The sequence below is a fragment of the Eretmochelys imbricata genome, chromosome 11 (genome assembly GCF_965152235.1).
Source record: "Eretmochelys imbricata isolate rEreImb1 chromosome 11, rEreImb1.hap1, whole genome shotgun sequence".
Taxonomy (NCBI): domain Eukaryota; kingdom Metazoa; phylum Chordata; order Testudines; family Cheloniidae; genus Eretmochelys; species Eretmochelys imbricata.
Window position 1 is genome coordinate 12,960,678 of NC_135582.1, and position 23,382 is coordinate 12,984,059.

The window sequence follows — 23,382 nt, forward strand, 5'->3', positions numbered from 1 at the left end:
CCAGAAGAAAATTCTTCCGGTGTAGGGGATCTCTCAACTGGCACAGAAAGCTTCTATTTCAACTGCCCGTCATACCCCGCCTGGAAAGTGGAGTAGTGGAAGCACACTGGGGCTGGGGAGGGGGCAGGACAGGACATGCTTGCATTATAATTCTCAATAAGCTTATGGTTCTGTTGGCAGATAGGCAGCTGGTGTAAGCTGGAGTAGCCCCTCAACTTCTCTAATTTATGTTGATGGACAACTCAGATATTATGGTAACAGAGGGTCATATAAGTAATTTTGATTGGTATAATTCTGAGTCAAAAAAACAACTGATTCCTTTAAAAAAGAGTTTGAATCAATATTTGGTGGGTGGGAGGCTCTTTTTATCATTTTTTTGAATGGTGCACTAACCAACCAGGGAATCACAAAACCCACCTGCAAGATCATTTGGGGAAGACGAATAACTTGGGATCTTGGAAGAATGTGTGAGCAAAGGCTCCGTGGAAGGCTCAGTGAAATCACTTGATGAGATATTATTTCCTCTAGCCTGGGCTACAGCAGATGAGGGCTTGGGTAAATCTGAAGAGTTGATATTTCCTAAATTAGAAGTGGAGCTTTCTGCTGCATCAGGCAATGTGCTGCTGCTGTTTGTTAGAGATGTTAAGGTCCTCTCTAAGCCTGCGGTGAATGTCATTGAAATATAGGTACTGGAAGTATGCACATCAGAAGTCCTTGTTTCTGTAGTTGAGATGTTAATCGGTTGGTGGCTACTTCCAAGAGCTAAAATGGGATTTAAAAACGGAAATTAAATTTGATATTCCCATATCTGACTGGATTTTTGAGGTCCACAATAATTTTGTCCTGAAATACAGAACCAATTATGTCCCACATATCATTCCATCAGTTTAAAGGGAGTTAAATATGGGATGAATTTGGCTTATAAGAACGAGATCAAGAACAACAAACTGTGTATAAATCACAGGGTCTTTAAAAAACAATACAGTTTCTATTGATTTAAACTTTCATAAGAAGGACTCTCCAAGGGTGGAAGGTACGGACCAGAATGAATTTCATTAGACTTGGAATGATGCATTGAAATGATTATAAATAAGGCATGGCCCAAACTAGCCAGGTAGTAGGCACTCTCCCGTTAAGAAGATGTGGTCCACTTTCATACACTCAGATACTATGGTAACAGAGGGTCATATAAGTAATTTTAATTGGTATAATTCTGAGTTAAAAAAACAACCGATTCCTTTAAAAAAAGAGTTTGACTCAATATTTGGTGGGTGGAAGGCCCTTTTTATGATTTTCTTTAATGGTGCACAAACCAACTGTGGAATCACAAAACCCACCTGCAAGATCATTTGGTGAAGACAAATAACTTGAGCTCTTGGAAGAATGTGTAAGCAACGCCTCTGTTGAAGGGTCAGTGAAGTCAGTTGATAAGGTATTACTTCCTCCAGCCTGTGCTACAGCGGTTGAAGCCTGGGTTAAATCAGAAAACTTCATATTTTCTAAATTAGAAGTGGAGCTTTCTGCTGCATCAGGTGATATGTTGCCGTTTGTTAGGGATCTTAATGTCCTCTCACCATCTTTGATCAATGTTGTTGAAATATATGGAGTGGTGGTATGTAAAACTGAAGTTCTTTTTTCTGTAGCTGAGCTGCTAATTGCTTGGTTACTACGTACTATGGCTGAAACGGGATTAAAAGATAGAAATTAAATTCCATGTGGACAAATGAAAATTGATTTGCAAGTTCTATAATCCATTTTGCCCAAAATAAATAAATAATAAATCCAAAGTTTAACTCTAACTTAAATTAAGCTATGCAATAAATATGGCTTATAATGAAGAATAAAATCAGTGGGGTATTAATCATTGTGCATTAAAAAAAAACAAATCTTTTCCACTGATTGCAATTTTTATAAGCAGGTCTCTCCAAAAATGCTGACACAGTAAGTACCTAACAGTAGGAATAATGCATTAGAATTATTATAAATTATGAACCAAGCCAGTCAAGTAGCTGGCACTTTTGTACACTCATAAAATGTGGTACACTGACTTACACTGTTAGCTTAACAACACATTTCATATATATATATATATAAAAAAGGCATATGAAAATAAATGTGGAAACTTTTCAGTCTTTAGAAACTGATAATTTCTTAAAAGAAAATTATTGAGTGAAATCTATCACTTAGATTGATTCTTGTGGGGATCTAAAGCAGAAAGGTTAACAGAGAGTGATGGATCTGCCTCTTAATGGCCAGCAGAAAATTCCCCAGGCATAGGGGAGTCCTCAGTTGGCATAGCTGGCTTCTACACCAACTGCCCCTCACACACATCCTGGAAGGTGGAGTATTGGAGTCATATTGGGAATGGCCAGCGGGTCTGACAGGGCATAATTCTCGATAGGCTCATTGTCCAATAAGGTGAAAGTCAGGTAGTGTAAGTTAGAGCATTCCCTAAAATGCTCTAATTTATGCTTTTGTGTCAGGGCCAACACACCATGCAAATCAGGGAGGTGTAAATTGCTTCATGCTAGTTCCCATCGTCCTGCACTGATCTCAGCACAGAAGAGAATCTGAGCCTTTATATCCAGGAATCTTTAGAAACTTTCGCTCTTTTGTAAAAAGTGGGCTCAAAAAAGCCATAAAATGTGCTACTAAAGCAAAGTTGGTAATGAAATTCAGTGAAGTTGGGAACTGAAATTCAACACCTATAGAAGTATTTAAAAGTACCACACACAGGTATAGTTTCAAGGTACGCCATCCAGAGTTGCATGCCTTTGTCAGTCCTGCCAGTTGGTACAGAATCACTACGTGCCAGAATCTCCAATTTTACACTGTCATATCTTACAATGCATGTAGTCCCATATATCATAATGAGAGTACCTGCAGGATATGACACAGGTGGACATGGGCAATGGTGGCAAAATCTGGCAGGGAAAAAATGGTTGCATTGTAAAGAAAAAATGGATTGCGATTTAAAAAGGGAAAAAGGCTATTAAAATATTAAGAGCAGTCTAAAAGAGAGGTTGTTAGAGTGCTAGCTTAGGACCATAAGGGGAACCAAGTCCAAACACCTGGTCTGCCACAGATTACCTAGGTGACGTTGGACCAGTCAGTCTCTCTGTGCCTCAGCTCCCCATCAGCAAAATGGGGATAACAGCCCTTCCCTACCTCACAAGGGTGTTGTGAGGAGAAATACGCTAAAGATTATGCGGTGCTCAGATACTGTGGTGACGGGGGGCATATAAGGACATTAGATAAGTATGAGTCTGAATTAAAGAGCAACTGATTCTTAAAAAAAAAAAAGAGTTGACTCAGTTTTGGGGGATGGGAGGTACTTTTTATTGTTTTTTGTTTGTAAATGATGCATTAAACAGTTGAGAATCACAAAACCCACCTGCAAAATCATTTGGGGAAGACGAATAACTTGGGACCTTGGAAGAATGTGTAAGCAAAGGCTCTGTGGAAGGCTCAGTGAAGTCACTTGATGAGATGTTACTTCCTCCAGCCTGTGCTCCAGGAGACGAGGGCTGCAGTAAATCTGAAGACTTGGTATTTTCTAAGTCAGAAGTGGAACTGTCTGCTACATCAGGTAATATGCTGCTGTTCATTAGAGACCTTAACGTCCTCTCTCCACCTCTGGTGAATGATGTTGAAATGTATGTACTGGTGGTATGCAAATCAGAAGTCCTTTTTTCTGTAGCTGAGATGTTAATTGGTTGGTGGCTACTTCCAATGGCTAAAAGATTATAAAGATTATAATTCCATATACATAAATCCAGATATATTTTCTTCTCATATCACCCTGATGCAAATAGTGCATGTATGAATATTGAATACGGGTACTTTTCATTCTGGAAAAATTGCTAGTTTAGAGAGATCTGAACCCTTTATAGTGAGGAACAACATGTGAAATTAGTACTTGCAAAAAATTAACATAAACCATGAAAAGTGCAACTAAAAAAACTGTGGCAATAACTATCAGCATGCTTAACTTCATCATTCAGTGATATTGCTTTGCATTCCATGCTGCTAGCACTTACAAATTATAAAACAACAAAAATATTTGGAATTTAATTCAGCACGCTTAGAACACTGAATAACTAAGGGCTTGTCTACATGAGATGTTACTGTGCAGCAAGACAAGGTGGGACTCTATAGTGCACTAGCTTGCTGCATGCTAACATCCAGTGTGGACACTGCTATAATGCAGTAGAAGTCCTGGACCATTCTTTGACTTACTATACAAGCAGACATGGCCAATGCTCCTGGAACTTTTAGGGTATGGCTACACTTCAATTAAACACCTGCAGCTGGACTGTGTCAGCTGACTTCGGCTTGTGGGGCTCTGACTATCAGGCTGTTTCGGCTCAGGTTGGAGACTGGGCTCTGGGACCCTCCTCCCCTGCGGGGTCCCAGAGTCTGGACTCCAGCCCAAGCCTGAAAGTCTACACCGCAATTAAACAGCCCAGCAGCTTGAGCCAGCTGACATGAGCCAGCTGTGGGTGTTTAATGGCAGTGTAGACATACCATTTGTGCACCACAGCATTGTCCACACAGGATATTGCTGCATGGCAAACTAGTGGCTTGCTGTGTAACAGTGTCCCAGTGTAGACAAACCCTCAGAGATATTCAAAAACACATGTGATGCTAAGGGGTGGGATAAGTGGATATTAAGACTCCTTCTCCAGTGTAGCTGGCCAAGAACCACAAATCTTAGTGGACACAACAAAGTCAGCACGGCCTTTAGTTTGAATTACTGATGACCGGACTCAGTTCACAGGCAGCAGTATGGTCCAACAGATATAGCAAAGGACAAACACTCAGGAGACTTGGGTTCAAATCCCAGCTTTGCTGCATGACTGGAGGTAATGATTAGAGATAGTAAAAACTATTTTTTGACAGAAAATTGGATTTTGACTAAATAAAATTTTCATGAAAAGTGTCAGCTTTCTGTGTAAAATTTTTGACTAAGTATCAAAAAATCAAAACCCTGAAAACCAAAAACTTTTCAGTTTTTCTACAAAAAGTTGAAATTTTCCACCAAAAATCCAAACCACACCTCCATTTTCCCACAAGCTCTAGTAATGATACCTACCCATGGATACCTAGCTGTGAATTTTGTTGATATCTATGGGAAAAGGCTATATAAGTGCAAAATATTATATTATTCCTCCTCTAGTAAAAGAATAATTAGGCATTTTGTTCACAAAGGCTTTTTAAAATAAATTTAAAAAACTTTAAAACAGCAAGCTAGTGGACTAATAATGCTTACCTTTGGAAGCAGTTTCTGAAGCAGAATGAGACGGTGTAAGCAAAGGATCTGTTGAAGGCTCTGTGAAATCTGTGGCAGCCAATGAGATATTAATTCCACTGGTCAGTGCTATAGAAGATATAGATGACGACTGGGTTAAATACGAAGAGCTGGACATTTCAGTACCAGAAGTAGAGCTTCCTGTTGCATTAGAAGATCTGCTGCTGTTTATTAGAGATTGTAACATCCCCTCTCCAGCTCTGGTGGATGTAGTTGAAATGTATGTACTGGCAATGTGAGAACTGGCAATATTTTTCTCTGAGCCACTAATTGGCTGATGGCTACCTTCAATGGCTGAAATAGGATAAAGAAATATTAAAATTCCATTCTCATAAGTCAAAACACTTTGACAATTTTTCTTCCAATAATACTCAGATTCACAGTTTGTATGTAGCGGGGAAAATGAAAATTTTGCAGTTTGGAGAAAATAAATGATACCATGGAAAGAAATTATTGACTGAAACCTTTATACTGAGGAAACCCAACAAGTATTGACAGATGTCTACTCATAGAGTCATAGAAATGTAGGGCTGGAATGGACCTCAAAAAGGTCATCTAGTACTTCCCCCTGTGCTGAGGTAAGATTAACTATACCTAGACCATCCCTGAGAGGTGTTCGTCTAACCTGTTCTTAAAAACATCCAATGACAGGGATTCTACAGCCTCCTCAGGGAACCTGTTCCTGTGCTTAACCAGCCTTGTAGTTAGAAATTTTTTCCTAATATCTAACTTAAATGTCCCTTGCTGCAAACTAAGCAAATTATTTCTTATCCTACCCTCAGTGAACATGGAGAACAATTGAACACCATCCTCTTTATAATAACTTTTTACTATTTGAAGACTTATCAGATTCCGCCTCCCCCGTTTTCTCTTCTCTAGGCCCAATAGGCCCAATTCTTTCAATCTTTCCTTTGAGGTCATGTTTTCTAACCCTTTTACCATTTTTGTTGCTCTCCTCTGGATTCTCTCCAACTTGTTCATATCTTTCTTAAAGTGTGGTGCCCAAAACTGGACACAGTGCTCTCCAGCTGAGGCCTCATCAGTGCCAAGTAGAGTGGAGCATTTACCTCCCATGTCTTACATATGACACTCCTGTTAATTCATCCCAGAATGACATTTGTCTTTTTTGCGGCAGCATCACACTGTTGACTCATATTCAATTTGTGATCCACTCTAGTCCCCAGACTCTTTTCTGCAGTACTGCTGCCTAGCCAGTTAGTCCCCATTTTGTATTTGTGCATTTGAGTTTTAATTCCTAAGGACAGTACTTTGAACTTGTCTTTACTGAATTTCAGCTTCTCAATTTCAGACCAATTCTCCAGTTTATCAAGATCATTCTGAATTCTAATCCTGTCCTCCAAAGTGCTAGCAACCCCTCCCCACTTGGTGTCATCTGCAAGTTTTATAAGCACACTCTCCACTCCATCATCTATGTCGTTAATGAAAATATTGAATTCTATTGGACCCAGGACAGACCCTAAGGGGATCCAACTAGATATGTTCTCCCAGTTGGACAACCAACCATTGATAACCATTGATAAAATAATGGCTAAAAATCTATTAAAGGATCAGTTAAGGAAAAAAAAAATCAATGAACAAAGATGCATACTGAACTTCACCAAACTGCATTGCTTTTGCATTTTCCCCTTTGTCCCTCCCCTGTCTGTATGTTGTCCATGTAGACCCTGCCCCTGCAAACAGACCCATGCAGGTGGACCGGTTCCCCAGTGAAGTCACTGAGTTTCATGTGGGGACAGATCAGCTTGCAGGATCAGGCCCTTAGAATGCATGATTGACATCTGTTGGAGAGGGCCTATCACACTGTTAGCACTAAAAGAACAATACAGTAAATCCCCAAAAATATAAAATAATAGAATAAAAATTATTTTTAAAAAGTCATCATAAATAAATAATAAAAATACCATAGCGTGTTTGCAATTAAGTTCAGCATATCTGGGAGACTGTGTACAAAGGATCTTTCTTAAATGTATGGCCTAAGTGCACAAAGTGTGAATTACCGATAATGACCTCCCTCTCCACCACAGTTAGTTGTTCAAGAAGTACAACTACTAATCAGGCCTGGCTCTTATATAGCACTTTTCATCAGTAGATCCCACAACGCTTTACAAAAAAGCATTTCAGAATCTCCAAGAATAACTGAACCATTACAAAAATATTATTGACTCATGAAATCTAGAGTGGCCTTTAGTGTGAATTTCTGACAAAAGGACACAATTCAGAGGAAGCCATTTGTTCCAATAGGTAGCAAACAAGACTGAGACTCAAGAGGCCTAGGTTTGCATGCTGGCTCTGTTACAGACTTCCTTTGTGACCTCAGTCAAACCATTTAACCTCTCTCTACCTCTGTTTTCCTATCTGTAATATTAGAATAATGATACTTACCCATCCTTTTGAAGCTTTATGAGATTTATGGCTGAAAAGCACTTTTCAGATTCTAAGGCCAGAAAAGACCACGGTGATCTAGTCTGACTGCCTGCTTAACAGCCATAGAATGTCAACAATCGATTCCTGTATCAAGCTTAATGACCTGTGATGGAGCTAGAGCACGTATCTTTTCAGCAAGACTTCCAAACTTGATTTAAAGATTTCACGAGAATCCCTCCTGCCCCTCAGAAAATTGTTCTAATGCTCAATTACCCTGATTAGTAAAAATCTGCAAGTTATTTCCAGTTTGAATTTGTCTGGCTTCGATTTCCAGCGACTAGGTCTTGTTATGCCTTTGTCTGCTAAATAAAAGAGGAATCTACTATCAGATACCTAATTATGCTCAAGTCAGCTCTTAACCTTATCTTTGCTAAGTAGATTGAGTTCTTTAAATCTCTTACTGCAAATCTCTTAACTGCAAGGCATATTTTACAGCTATTAAATAATTCTTGAACCCTCTCTAAATTTTCAATAAAAATTGCTAAGTGCTTAGTACTATTATTCCTATATTTTCAAAAAATGACATTTTATCATATTTTTACTGTGAAATGACAAGCCTCCGGACTGTAAAGCTCACCTGGGAGACCACTCTTTAAAGGCGAATATATAAGTAAAGGCCCTGTTGAAGACTCAGGGAGATCAGGGATAGTTGACGATCTATTACTTCCTCCAGACGGTGATATAGAAGCTGAGGAGTGGGATAGATTTGAAGACATGGCAATTTCTGAATGAGAAGAGGCACTTTTTAGTGAATTAGTCGAAGTGATGCTGTTTGTTAGCAACTGTATTGTCCTCTCCCCACCTCTGCTGAATGTAGGTGAAATGTACAAACTATCAGTATGAGAACTAGGAGTCTTTTTTTCCATATCCCAGATGCTAGCTGTCTTGTGGCTGCTTCCAATGGCTGAAATACAATAAGGAGAATTAAAATATTTGTATTGTTGTTGTGCTAACAGCACCTACAGTGGCAGCTCTTAAAGACATGCCAATTTTGGCTTATACAAGTAGCTAAAGTTGCTACAATATTTGCACTCTTACCTAAACTTCCCTATACTTCACACAGAGAATACTGCGAATACTGGGGTGATATTGTCTAATTATCCAGTGGAATTAAGCATGTTTTTAAGTGTGAACGCTGTAATCAGACACATATAGCACATATGAGAATTTTTCAATCACTAGGGAAAAAAACAAACAAACAACCAATAGCCCTGCTGCTTTTGCAAAAACTCAAGCATGTACACCGCTGTACTCCTGGTCACAGTCAATGGGACATGTGCATGAGGAAAGTTAAGTGTTTTCAGGATAAGGGTCTAAGAAAAAAATCACTGACTGAAACCTTTCTATGCAGGATCTCTACCTATAAATAAGAAAATGATTTTTATTTACCCTACAGCCCTGTCACATTGCCAGAGCTGCGTAATGGGCCTTAGTGTAAATGAGAATCAGTCCTGAAAGGCCATCAAAGATGTTAGTCGCCTTAATGTTTGTAATGAAATTCAGAAGGGTTGGATGGCTGAGCTCAATAACTTAGAGACATATGTATGGTTAACATAAATTACCAATAATGGACTCCCTCTCCATGTCACTGGTTGGTCAAGAATGACAAATGAAGCTTCTAAGAAGCTCACAGAAAAAAACAGATCACCTTTCTTTAAAAAAAAAATCACCCCCTGAAATTAAGAATGTCCTAGAATATAGTTACCCAACAACAGGGCACGATTCCTTTATAAATCATTACTTACATTTGGTGCAGAGTATTGGGTGGGGTTTACCAAGACTACTGCTCTTATGGAGGATAAAACTCACCTGGAGGATCACTTTGTGAAGATGAATAGGTTGGTATCTCTGAAGAATGTGCAATCAAAGGCTCCGTTCCAGGCTCAGTGAAATACATCTCACTTGAGGAGCTATTTCTTCTGTTCTGCTCTACTGAAGAGGAGTGCTGGGTTAAATCTGAAGATTTGATCATTTCTGTATAAGAGGTGGTGCTTTCTGTTGCAGTTGTAGACATGGCACTGTTTGTTATAGACAGCAACGTCCTCTCTCCACTTATGGAGAATGTAGTCAGTGTCTCCATATTGTCCATAGGAGAACTGGAAGTCCTCATTTCAATATCTGAACTTCTAAGTGTCTGATAGCCGCTTCCAATGACTGAAAGGGAGGAAAAGGGAAGTGACATTTTTTTTATCTGCATGAATACCAAGTCTGCAGAATCAGATTCTGATCTCTGTTACACAGGGGGAAATCTGGAGTAATTAAGCTGAAATTCATGGAGATTCTTTGGGTTTACACCAGTGTAAATGAGAGCAGAATCTAGCCCATGATGTCAAATTCAAAAATCAATGAGTTTGTGCAATGTAAGCCATGCTGCATTTGGTTCCTTCTCTTTGTCTGGGAAACAGTTTGGGAGAATTACTCTAAAAATAGTAAAAATGAATCCCTTAAAAAGAAATTATTGATGGAATACTTATAAACTGGAATCCCTAAAAGAGCTGGTACCTCCAGGACAATTAGTCTTGGAAGCCAACTATTAGTAATGGAAGATCTATCAGGAATTTCAGTGGTTTAAAAAACTGGAGTTTAGAAACTTCTCTCTTCCTGGATAATAAGATGAAAAGTGTACTTTAAAGTCAGAGGTTGGTATAATCTAGCCAACAAAAAAGGGAGACACCAAAATATTAGGGCTGCATTAGAAAATTTTGGCCACTGTCTCTCGTAGAATCAGAAACAAAACATTGGTCTCCCTACTCTATCCTCATTTCACTCCACCACAGCTGTGTGCTATTACTTTAATGTTGATGTTAAGAGAGGCGGTTGCTTCTCTGTATCTCTAAATGTCAGACTGGGTACCCCATATTGTGCACCCCAAAAATGAAGCACTCTGGGTTGATGAGAACTCTTGTATAACAGGGCCTTAATCTCTATTTTCCACCTGTGAAACAGTCTGATAATCATAGTGCTGACCTATCTTTGTACGTCCCTTTGAGGTCTGTAGATGAAGGTGAGCAATCAGGGGAAAGTGTAATTAGTTATTACCATGAAGTGAATCCTAGCTATCACAATAGTGCCTCTAATGTTCTCTGAGGATAAGTGGGATCATTTTATGATGATTACTTCTGAAAGTGGCTTCAACAGTTAAATCTACATAACGTGCAGTGATCAACTAGATGTGTGCAGCAATTTCAATCACATTCTGTACAAAGTCTGAAAAAGACAGTGATCGAGGGGAAATGGAAATAAGTCAGTGAAAACTATTCAGTAAGGCTAATAGGAAAATGAGATATAATTTTTCTTTAAATTTCCCCCCAAATACGTCATCCTTCCCTGCTCCTCATCAGAATTTGAAACTTCAATTAAAAATAGTCATATTTTCAAATGTCAAAAATTTCACCCACTCTGTACGAGGTCAAAAAATGAGACAAGATTTTGGAGAAATTTTTAGCCTGTTTTTCCATCACAATGTCAATAAAAAAAAAGTCATCTACTGGAAAATATCAAAAACATTTATCCTGCCCTATTTTACTTTTTGACCAGACTTACTTTTGAAGTTCGTAATTGAAAACATTTTCAACGTAGTACAAGCATTCTACTGCTGGTGTGTCACTTTGAACAGGTACGGTTGTATTCAGAGAGAAGGTGGCATTCAGAGCTAGATTAGATTTCTTCTGGCACTCAAGGCTGATTCAGGGCTATCATTCAGGCCCAGGTTTGAGGCCCAGCACCAAAACCTAACAAGTTGTTCTCGAGAGACTTCGTCCCTAAGTAGAAGAAATCTCCCGAAACAAATTTCAGCCATTGTGGATAATGGAAATCTCAGGAGAACTGGGCTGTGATCTGACTGTGTCCAAACTGGAAAATAGGTCCCATCTGGTTTTGGATGCCATTCAGATTTGACTCGGACCACTCCTCGCTGGCCAGTTCTGACAGGCTGCAAAAGCTGTGTTCCCAGGCAGCATCAGGTGGGGAGGGGGCATCCATAGAGAAGCAAAAAGAGTTCTGAGCATCTTTGCTTTTCACTCCTCCTCCCTGTGCCAGACTCTACTGTGAGAAAGTTGAGCCAGCTCTGCACCGTGCCTCCTGCACCCAGAGACTCCACAGCCCCCAGGAAACCAATGGGAGTTAGGCACCCTAAGATTTTCAAAAGCACCTACCTGCATCTTTAGGCCCCTACATAACTTTACAAATCTGCTCCTAAAAAAGGACTGAAGTGGCTGTTCATTAGTCAGCTTCTTGGTTCCATTACAGCAGTGGTCCCCAAACATTTTTGTCCACCCCCCCTTACCTGGTCTGCACCTCCCTCCTAGAAGCAGGACTGCGGTAGAGGGCCGCGGTTGGGGGCGGGGCTGGTGCTCCGCTGGGGCCTCAGCCAGGAGCGAGCCCACAGTCGAGCCCAGAGCTGGGGGCTGCGGCTGGGAATCGGGGGCTGCAGCCGGGAGTGGGTCCACAGCTGGGACCGGGGGCCGTGGCTGGGCCCACGGTTGAGGCTGGGAGCCAGGGGCCATGACCGAGGCCGGGAGCAGAGGTGTGGCTGGGAGCGGGGCCACAGTCGGGGCCGGAATTGCAGCTGGGGCAGTCATGGCTAGGGTTGCCAACTTTGATTGGATGAATTCCTGGAGATATCATTACATGACATAATCTTTAATTCCTGGAGACTTCAGGGCAATCCTGGAGGACTGGCAACCCTAGTCAGGGCCTCAGCTGGGGCTGCGGTCAGGAGTGGAACCACGGCCGGGAGTGGGGCCAGGAGCCAGTGGCCGAGGCCAGACCTGGGGCTGGAGTGGAGCTAGGGGCACAGCGGGCCTGGGTGGCGCTCCCTCCCTATGAGGGCTCGCCCGGACCACCCCTGGCTCCTGGCCCGACGGTGGGTCCCCCCCAACAAATGTTCCTCTGTGCCCCAGTAGGGGACATGCCGCACAGTTTGGGGACCACTGCATTATAGTATTAGCAAATACTGCTGACCCCAGTAAGTCTGTATGCTGGCATTGTAGTTTTAGCCTAGTACTACTCCATAGCCCAATACCTTCTGACCACAGTGCTTAACTATAACTGCAGTGAGCAGTTTGTGGAAGTCAGGCTTATACACACAAACACACACACACAATATACATAGAGAGAGAGTGTGGGTGGGGGCTTGGAAGCATCAGAGTTTTATCAGCAAATGTCATCAAGTGTTGATTTCAATGTACGGACACAAAACCGACAAAAAAAAAAAACATTTCCATCTGTAGTAATCAAAATTTCAGAGAGGCCAAGAAAGAAAAATGCTGCTTGAGAACTTATTGGAGTTTGATTTAAGGATATTTACTTTGTCTATTTTGACCATCTCTTGTAGATAATTTGTGTTTTAACAGTTATAAAGCTTTAACTTATTTCTGAGTCTAAGAATCTCCTGTCATTAAATAATTATTATCTGACCTCTGCATCATTTCCTGCAACTGTGAAAATTTAAAACCAATTAACATTGAAAAAATGCTTATCAATAAACATCAATATTACCAATAGTAACTGTCAACATTAAAATCAAATTCTGCCAAGCGTATATGTATGGCTGTGGGAAACATGAGGATTTCAGTTCATGTTGATCTCATGAACCAAAACACATGAGTTCAGTTAATCTAAGTTTGCAGCCCCTGAGGCTTCAGTAATGTTTTGTGTTCAAATAACCCCCCAAATCTATATAAATGCCAAATCTGCCGGCTTCACTGTAAACTAAAACAAAACAAAAAGCCCACTCAGTCTTTGCTGATTACCATAAGCAATTTTCTAGGAGAGCAGCCTGAAATTCCCAAACCCTCTTTGGCTCCTGTGTGGGCAGTACAGCAAACTAGCTAGCCTGTTTCTCCATCTTCAGACGGGTAGGAAGCAGTGAGGGAGTGGGTCTGCAGCATTCCGATAAATGAGGAAAAATCTAGCGGATGAAAACCTGCTTCTCCTCCTCCACATCCAGCAGCACTGGGATTCACAAAGCTATAGCATATCCTGTGTCATCATCCCACTCCCAATTACTGACTACTGGGCACCTCAGAACAAGGTAACTGACAATCATGGAGAAAGAAGTGGGATCATCCAGACTCCACCAAAGATCATGCTGCTAAGAGGAAAACCCTGCTCGCCGTTCCTGTATTCCCCAGCCTAGCACTTTTCACAAGAGCAGGGGTGTTTATTGCCAGGCCCTGGTTAAATTCCAGGGGGGCAATTCAACCTCATTTTTAACCTTGTACGTATTCTTAATCATCTTCCCAGAAATGTCACGTAGGATTGCGGTGAGCCTGCCACACCAGAGGTGGCTGCATTTCCTGGCTGATATGATCTCTCTTAAATACAGCAGTTTCAATGTGAACGCAGCAAGAAGAGAGAGGGAGATGGAAAGTATTTGATTTAGATAGTAAGTACTTTGTAGTAGGCACTTTGTTTCTAATACAGATTGTAAATCACTTGGGGCAGGGACTATCTTTTTGTTCCTAGCCCAATGGAGGCCTGGTCTATGAATAGGGCTCCTAGATACTACAGTAATATGAATAAAATAATAATACGTTTGCATAATGCTGAGCACAAACAACAACAAGAGTTTGGCAGAGTCGCTCATGTGCTTTGACATCAGCTGATCAAAGACTATGCATTCAGCTGTTACTCCCATGCAAATAAGCACCAATTGTCCCAGTTCCATTCTTCAAACCAACATCCAGACAGAATTCTTGTATCCAGCACAGTCACAACAAGTCAAGCCGACTCCCCTTTAACAAGCTGCTTGTTGCTGCGGCCCTTTTGGATACAGGGATTCTGAAGCAGAGGGGGTCGGGCTTGGCATTTTATTTGCAAGTCAATACCCAGACTGTCCTTGTGTAGCGGGGCTGAGGCTCAAAAACGTGGGTGTGTTTGTGGAAGGGGCACCAAATTCTTCTCTGCATCCATCTGTCCCTAAAAGCTTTCAGATGTGAAATAGCAGATCACCCTGCTGGTGAAACACTGAGATGAGCTCTCGCATCCATTTTTGCTCTATACAATAAATGTAAAGTAACAGAAACTGAAAAATCCTTTTGGGGCTAAATACTGATAGAGTAAGATTTACCTTCCCAGACTATTGAGTAACTTGTCACTGAACTATCAGAAGGGCACGCTAACGTATATACGGTGATACATTCAGGCAGATTGCACAGAGCAATAATATAATTCAGGACAAATTCAGGTGCCTAGAGTGCAGCTCTGCTGTTAAAATTAATTCTGTAAAAAAGGACAGCCTGGGTCCATACTTATGGTCTCTCAGTGACTCCTGATCAAATGTCATCAGTTTAAAAGTAAAAAGACGGATGTGTTTTTTCTAGCTGCTTGCCCAGCAAACTTACCCTGGGATCTGGGTTCTTTCCTGTTTGCAACATCACCAGTGATAAATGGCCTGCTACGCCTGTGAAGCTCCACTGTCTTCAAATTATGCCCTCACTAACACCTGTGCAATGCCACCACCTTCAAGGAGGGCAGAATCCAATACTATTCTTGGAACTTCACAGCTCAGTTTATGGTGTGCAAGTCAGAACAGAATCCAATTCATTCTCCCGGGATATAATTCAGTTTGCTTTCCTTACACTAGTTTGGCTCTGCAGGGCAAACAGGAATAAAAAGGGAGTAAAAAAACTTGTCTTAGTCACTCAAGTCAGTAGATCTAACTCTGAATACAGCCAGGGAGCAGCTCCACTGAGTAAGAAGGTGCCATTTTCAGAGCAGAATCGCACTTTCAATTTTGCACACAAAGTATGTGCAGCTGCATGAGCGAAGGAGGAAGAAAGCATGCCAATGCAGGCTCAGTTACCTGGTTTTGAGGGCACAGTTTACTCAGTTACGTTTGAAAATCTGGCCCACATTTTGCAATAAGGACACCCAAGACAGAATGAAAGAATCAAACATGACAAAAATCTGCAATGACTGCTGAGTCCCTAGCAAGGAATATATGATCTGGGCTCATTACACAGCCATCAAGTCAATCAGAGATGTGAGACAATTACCATCAGATTGTTGTTGACTCCCTTGCAGAAACTGGTCTTCAACATGACCCTCCGCTTGTGCGGAATGACCCAGACCCAAATTTATTGCAAAATAAAATAAACACAGGACCATCTGGTCTCTTCAGATCCACTGAAGATTTAGACTATAAGCAGTCCCATAGATCAGGTACAGTTTTGTCACTTAAGATTTTGTCACATGCTAAGCTGTTCCCTTTGATTTAAAAAATAAACTCCTTCTACGCTGTCACAGCTGTCAAGACAAAAATTTTAATGGTCACGTGAAATTGTCGCACCACACCTGCAGCATCAGTATTTTTGTTTCCAGTTGGAACTATAGGACTAGCAATGATGCTTACCAGACATATCTAATCTTAAGTGCTACTTTTTCTTTGTAAGCACAAAAAGTATGCTACTTATTCACAGCGCAGTTATAACCGGTCCAGTATAAACAGGTCAAGTTCCAGCAGATTTTTCAGCCCTAGTGTCTGCTGTTTTCAGCCTTGCTCTGTAACCAGCTTATGAAAGTCTTCAAACACATGCAGACACGTTAAAAGTATTTCTGTATAACATAGCTGGACTTTATTCCCTCTCCTGCGCCAGTGAGGCCCTACTTTGTGTCAGCATCACAGTCCCGGTCTCTCCCTGCTTACATACCCAAAGTTCCCTTCATCCTTGGGGCTCATATCACATGTAAACTGTGCCACTCTGGAACTGGTTGTTAAGCTAAAAGCTAATCACAATGTTTTCATAAAATCATAGGGTTGGAAGAGACCTCAGGAGGTCATCTAGTCCAATCCCCTGCTCAGAGCAGGACCAACACCAACTATATCAATGGACATCATTCAAGCCGATTGTCACAAAGCACATGGTTACTAATGGTGGGCACAGTTGTGACCTAAAGGCCTTGAACGGGGAGTAGAGAGAGTAGGATTTCCACCTCCTGTTGCATCAGGCCTACCATACTGCACTCTGGACAGCATGGCAGACGCTCCCTGTGGTGGGCTGGAGGCAGGCAAGGATGAAAATTTTGCCTGTGCATCATCTCTAACTTCAGCACAGTTTAACTTCTCTGCTTCTTTACTATTATTCACACCCAGTATTGACAGAGGTGGACTAATCTTTTTTATTCAGACTCTCTCTATCATGGCAGGTAATTTGCTTGGCTTTGCCTTTGCCATACCTCATGAGCTGGGGTGGGCAGAACAGACCCACATAGCATGTGCAATTGGCACAACTTTTACAAGCCAGCTGGCCAAGCCTGAGAAAGACACAGGGAGGGGCAAGTGACTTGCCTAAGATCACCCAGCAGATCCATGGCAGAACCAAAACTAGAACGCAGGTCTCCCAAGTCCCAGCCCTGCACCTGCTCCCCTGTGCCAGGCTGCTTCCCACAAGTAGCTGCTTGGCTCACCAGTGAAATGCAGTCCCCTCTGATGCGGAACACTACAGAACAGTTTTAGGACAGGAAATGAAGAAGGCAATATCCAATCTGAACTACAGGGGGAATTTAGGTAGGCCAAATGTAACTATCCACACTGGAATTTGGCCAGGATGTTGAGGGACCACACCTCTACCCTTGCATGGGATCTTCCATCAGCAACTTGGTTTTATATCTGAACTGAAAGATAGCACCTCATCCCCTAAGACATTAGTACAATACTGAGTCAGACAGACACTTAATCACCAACAGCAGTCCCTTGAGCACCCAAGGATTATTCCTGGAGGTCACCCAGCCAAGTACTACACAGGCTTATCCTTGTTTAGTTTATAGAGGCTGACAAGTGAACAGCCCAGCCCTGCTCCCAGGGACGTCAACAGCAAATCCCAAACTGATTTTAAAAGAAGCAGACCCTAAAACGGGGATCCCTTCACTGAAATGCAGGCAGCTTGGGGTGGAACACCGCTGCTGTTAAACTGCGACATGACATACATTTTAGAAGAATATTAATAATAGAAGAAGAATATTGTATACCTTTAAAATTGCAGGGGGGTTAAAAGCCAAGAATGGGATCACCTGAGCTGAAATTTGACCACAGTGCCAGGGCTAATACCTGTACAAACCATGCAACATGAATTGATCTATCCATTTATGTCATGTTCACTGAACTGAGAAGTATTCTCCATTCTTCTCTAGAAGGGATTTCCTAATTTAACCTCCAGAAGTGAAGAAATGATCCCCTCTAACCAGGGAGCAAAATTAAATCGGAGTTAATCATTAATCAGCAAAAATTGATAAAAGATAATATCCTAGTCACCCAATTCTAGGAAACAACCACCCTTAACTCAGTTTCCATCATGTATAGCAGTCACTTCCCCCCACATGCCTGATTGTTAATCTTCCCTTCACAGCTCATTTGAGAAGAGAAGGTAACATTTAGCAGTGGAAGGACAGGCTCATTGTACGGTGCAGCTGTGTTAAGTTATTGTATGAGAAGAATAAGGTGATGTTTTGTGCCTTTCTGGGACGAAGCATACTTAAGTAGATCTCTCATGAGAAAGAGAAGCTGTAATTGTAAAGCTCCCATCTGTTCAACTACATAATCTCAGCATCAGACTGAGAGACAGAGGGAAAAAAAATCTAAACACAGAAAGCTCCTTGCCAGCTGCAGGAAAACTTTAGGACTCAGATTAGGCCATGAAGGATCAATAAAGACCAGAGCAAGCCATCGACTTGCTGAATCTGTCCAATCTCACTAGGTGGCACATACTTCTGCTTGTGTCTTTATCAGCCACCAGGAAAATGGCTCTGTGTCATGTTTTGAAACACTGCTGCGGATGTAATGATTATGGGTGGAGGCCATTTGGGAGCCAAGTGAGTTTGTATGAACAAAAGCTACAGCCCTAAATCTGGACTGTCCAGGGCTCTGTGGGATTTTCAGTTTCCTTCCTTGTCCTTACCCTGAAACAGCACTGAGAAAAAATCTGAAGCATAAAAAAAACCCCTTTTCATGCTTTAAACTGGTCAGTTCAGTATAAACATGTTGATATTATTCCTTCAAAAGGGGCCTTTGTGTGGTGCACTAGCCACCAGAAGAGTTTAAAGGGGGGGTTGCAACATACATTTCACCTCTTCATTATTTCTATTGATATTTATAAATGGGCAAGGGACTGAAGAACATAATCTCTAGGAAATATCCTGCTAACACTAGCCAGAATCAATAGGCAAGTCCCGCAGTCTCTCTCAACCATGAGTGGCACTAACAATGCCACAATGGAGGGCAGCATCAAAAAACATCATCTCCAGACTCCCTCTTCCTGAGAATATCCCTGGTATCCCATCCAATCTCAAGCAACTGCATGAGAAAACAGCTGGGGCTTGCACTGGGTCCTGGAGGCCAGCAAACCCAGGTTCTAGCAGGCCACCATTTTTCCATCCATGCACAGCTATTTTTTAAAATTCAGCATCTTCAGGGAAACACATTAAGTATCACTCAGTGTCCAGTATCCCCAACATGGTTTTGTTTCTGTTCAGCATTTGCACTAAGCCTCTCTACACATTCTATCCCCCAGAGAGCTACTGTGTGTCTCCAGCGAGTTATGGGACAAGGAACAGATGCACTGACAGACTTTACGTTCTCCCATTGCACCCATTTCACCCACCCACCCCTCTCTGCCTTCACAAGCAGAGGAGACAACAAAACAGCAAATCCAGACTGTTGCCCAGCGCTGGCTCCGCAGCACACTCCCCCTCTGTCTTCGCTCACAGAAGTCTCCCTTGGAAGGGGTAGGAGGGTACAACCGCTCTTTATGGTGTAGATCCCTCAACTTAACCTTGCAGGGCCACCTCTGTGTGAGCTCACGCTAGCTGGCTCAGCATAAACACAGCGAGCCCCACTATGACCAGCAGCACCACTGCATATGGACGTCACTGGCACATGCTGGAGCTTGGAAGTGTTATAGAGACGCATGTCCTCTTCATGGATGGCCCAGACCTCCGAAGAATCTTGGGGATGCATGGGGTTTGGAGGCTGAACCTTTCCCTGGCCGCGAGGGCAGTGAAACTTTTCCCACTTCTAAAAAGACCAACCAGGTGGAACCTCAAGCAATTCCCAGTCTCTTAAGTGGGAAATTTGGCCCATATCTTGCATAGGTTCCTCCAAAGAAGATCATTATAACTGTCCAAGACTAATACTAGGACAACCAGCCCAGCAATGCCCACCTACAGCGCCTACCACAATGGACTCCTGGGCTATGACTTGAGCTCCTAGGTGCTACCACAATACCAATCAATAATAACAATAGTAAGCACTTACCCTAGCTCTACAATAACAAATGGACTGAGAACACCTTCCATTTTTCCCCTCTCACGGATATTAGGAAATTGAAAACACACTAGTCAGATAGGCAGTGGAGCCACACAGCATGAGGCATCTATGCCAGTCACTCAAGCACGGCTCTCATTGCCTCTGCTCAGAAACACAGAACACGCTAAAACAAAAACCACAAGGGAATCTTTTCTCTGTAGCAATCGCCATCCGGCAATCAAGCTTTACGTGGGGAAACAAAAGGCTATAGGAGTCTGTGATTGAATCACTGAGGCTCACAGCTTGTCCCTTTTGGTGAGTCCTTAAAATGTAAGGGTAGGATATAAGATGGCAGGAGAGGTGAGGAGAAACTTGAAAAAGAGGGGGGAGAAAGGGGCGGGAGGACTTCCTGGAGGAATCAGAGATGTTTATTGGGGACTTTTCTCGGCCCTTCACTGAAGGCACAGGGGTGCCAATTCCTTACTGAAATGGAGCTTCTCTCTCAATGGTTTAGTTAAATAAGTGTTAATAAAAAGAAACAGAAAAAAATCTTTTAAATACTATGAATAATAACAACAAAAATTCCCTTCCCTTCTCAGTTAATCAGGTTTCACTTTCTGCTATGTGATCCTAATAATTCCCCAGCCACCCACAGCATGTAAAAGACCTCAATTTCTAATGGTAAATACTAGCAAGATTTCAATTTATTTTCAAAAATCTTTCAGGCCTTTCTTTTATAATGAAGCACAACAAAGAAGTCGACCACCCAATTCCTCCCCCTCACACACATTTTTTAAAGTTCCCTTGACATTTTCATTAGCTGGAAGGCAGCATCAATGCTTCAGGCCCTAAGCAGCTGAGGAAAGAGAAAAGCCCTTTAGAGATGTATTTTGCTGTCATTTTAATTTTTGCTCCCTTCTGAGGGCAGTGCTGCTGGAGTCTGTCAGACGGCTGGGAGAGGAAGTTGACTGGCAAGACTCCACCAAAGTGGAGCTGCTAGGTCATTGGAACAATAAAAAAGCAAGAAAAAACATCCTGGCTGCAAAAGAGAGAGAGAGAAAAAAAGAGTAAAGCCCATAGCAGATCCCTGGGTGTGTACAGTACAGGTTGAATGGAGTGAACTAAGCCCTAAAACATCAGGACAATGTCACTGCTGACTTTTAGAAGCATACAAGTTAATTTATAGCACAGACTTTTCTGCAGTGCTCCAGTAAGTGTAAGGAAAGAGAAAAAAAAACCCCAGTGGGTCTGGAAAGTTTCTAATCATTAGAAAACTTACACGGGGCTTGATGGAACAATATTTCCGAGGCAGCTAGCCTGCTGCTTGTACATAAAGATTAATTACTCTTTGAATGTTAAACAGAGTATCACACAGCTTGTTGCTCCATTAGACAGTTTGCAGCAGCCGTTTGCACTTATTTAAATGGAAAGGCACAGGAAAACTCTCCTTCAATAGGAACAGATTTCAGTAACAACACCAGAACCGACCCCAGGAGGCGTTGAGTGATCTGCAACTCACAGATTCAGGTTCTTAAATAGGAAAAGGTGTGCGGAGCTCAAAAGTTTCAAACTGAAACTCTAGGACAGTATGCATCCGATGAAGTGAGCTGTAGCTCACGAAACCTTATGCTCAAATAAATTGGTTAGTCTCTAAGGTGCCACAAGTACTCCTTGTCTTTTTGCGAATACAGATTAACATGGCTGCTACTCTGAAATCTACGATAGTGAACCCTAAGGCCAGAAGGGAGCATTAGACCATCACATCTGACCTCCCCTATATCACAGGTCACTGATCTTCACCTAGGTTCCCCTGCTTTGAGCCCAATAACTTGTGTTTGACTAAAGCATACCTTGAATGAGAACCCCAAAACTTTGCTGCTTGAGGCCTGGTACGCATACAGATTTTGTACCAGTATAATTATTTCAGTTAGGGGTGTGATTTTTTTACCATATGGGAGAATAAACTATACCTGGTTAAGCACTTTTTTACTGGGCTAACAGCATCTCCAGCTTTTACTATACCAGTAGAGTTGAAGTGGCATAACTTTTTGTGTAGACAAGACTTGTGTTAAAAATATTCAGCCATATTTAGTCTGCAAAAACAACCCAAGCCCTTCAAATAATTAATACTTGACATTTCTGAAAGACCTTCCATCCCAGGATCTCACAGTGCTTTACAAACATGAATGATTTACCACATACTTCCCTCCCCCCCCATCCCACCCACCCAGTAGGAAAGCACTGTTTTCCCCATTTTTACAAAAAAGGTACAAAGAGGTCAAGTGACTTGACCAAAGCCACAGGGGAAGTAAGTGCCAGAGCCAGGATTAGAACTCCGGAACATGGTCTGCACAAGGTCACCCAGGAAGTCACTGGCAGAACTAAGAGCACAACTTCAAGCCCCTGACGTCCAACCACAAAACCATCTTTTCTCTTCTTAACTCGACGTTGTACTCCTTGAGCAGATAAAACACCCATGGGACTTTTGTTTATGTTAGGAGTACAGGATCGGGCCCTGTGTGCCTCTCATCCCATCACTCCTTCCTCAAAAATGTTATTCCACTTCAAGACCTGCCCTCCAACAGTTCTTTGCTCTTTAAACCCATTCCTACCCAGCACCTTATTCTGGCCCACTCCCAAGCTGATTCGTCTTCGAAACCTGAAAAAGGGCAGCCCAGCACTTGCAAATGTTCCCTTTGGAGTGAATTTTTAAACACGTATTTACCGTTGTCTCATTGCTTTTTAATCCCATTGTGTAACAAGGATCACATTAACATGAAGCAGGTCTGCAGTAAAAAGCTTCTTTGGTGATCAGACACTGCTGATTTGCGTTGGCTGTTAATCAGCCCCATAAAAGTGTTTATCATTTCGCATGCAGCAACACAGAAAGCATTATCCCACTGATTGAGCAGTTTGCTGGGAGCTAATAATGCATCTCCAGCAAAAGACACCTCAACTGATTCCTCTCTGCATCTCTCCACATTGCTTCCAGACAGTAGCTGAGTTCCCATTGCACATCTCAGCGCTCTCTGGGATGCAGGACTGCAGCAATGCCACTAGTCTGACTTCTGTCCAGTCACATCCTTCCAATACATGGTCTGGGAACGGTGCAGTGCTTTGGTTTGAACTGTACTTGATCTGAACACCCTATCATTTGCTTCCCCCTAATGAGCCATCCTGCCATCTGGTGCATGAAAAGCCTAAGTGCTAGAATGGCTTTTCCACTGCTCATCAAAGCATAACAAAGCCTTGTTTCAATTGAACGCAAAGATTCAGGATAGGGGAGGTGGATTACAGCGTACTAAAGATCCTGTGGGTTCTAACATCTGCAGCATTCATCCCCACAAAAGCCACAATTCAGTTTGGCTGGAGGACAGGAATG

At 42.1% G+C, this 23,382-nt stretch overlaps 1 protein-coding gene across 1 annotated transcript in view; it reads right to left on the reverse strand.

Annotated features, from left to right (window-relative positions):
* Positions 1-23,382, reverse strand: part of HEG1 (heart development protein with EGF like domains 1) — an 85,294-nt gene that overhangs the window by 46,094 nt on the left and 15,818 nt on the right. Inside the window, exons 2-7 of the mRNA XM_077830369.1 lie at positions 9,566-9,910; positions 8,334-8,660; positions 5,273-5,605; positions 3,395-3,736; positions 1,338-1,679; positions 418-762 (exon numbers count right to left, since the gene is read on the reverse strand). Coding sequence (XP_077686495.1) covers positions 418-762; positions 1,338-1,679; positions 3,395-3,736; positions 5,273-5,605; positions 8,334-8,660; positions 9,566-9,910 — 2,034 coding nt within the window. The remainder of the gene's footprint in view (positions 1-417; positions 763-1,337; positions 1,680-3,394; positions 3,737-5,272; positions 5,606-8,333; positions 8,661-9,565; positions 9,911-23,382) is intronic.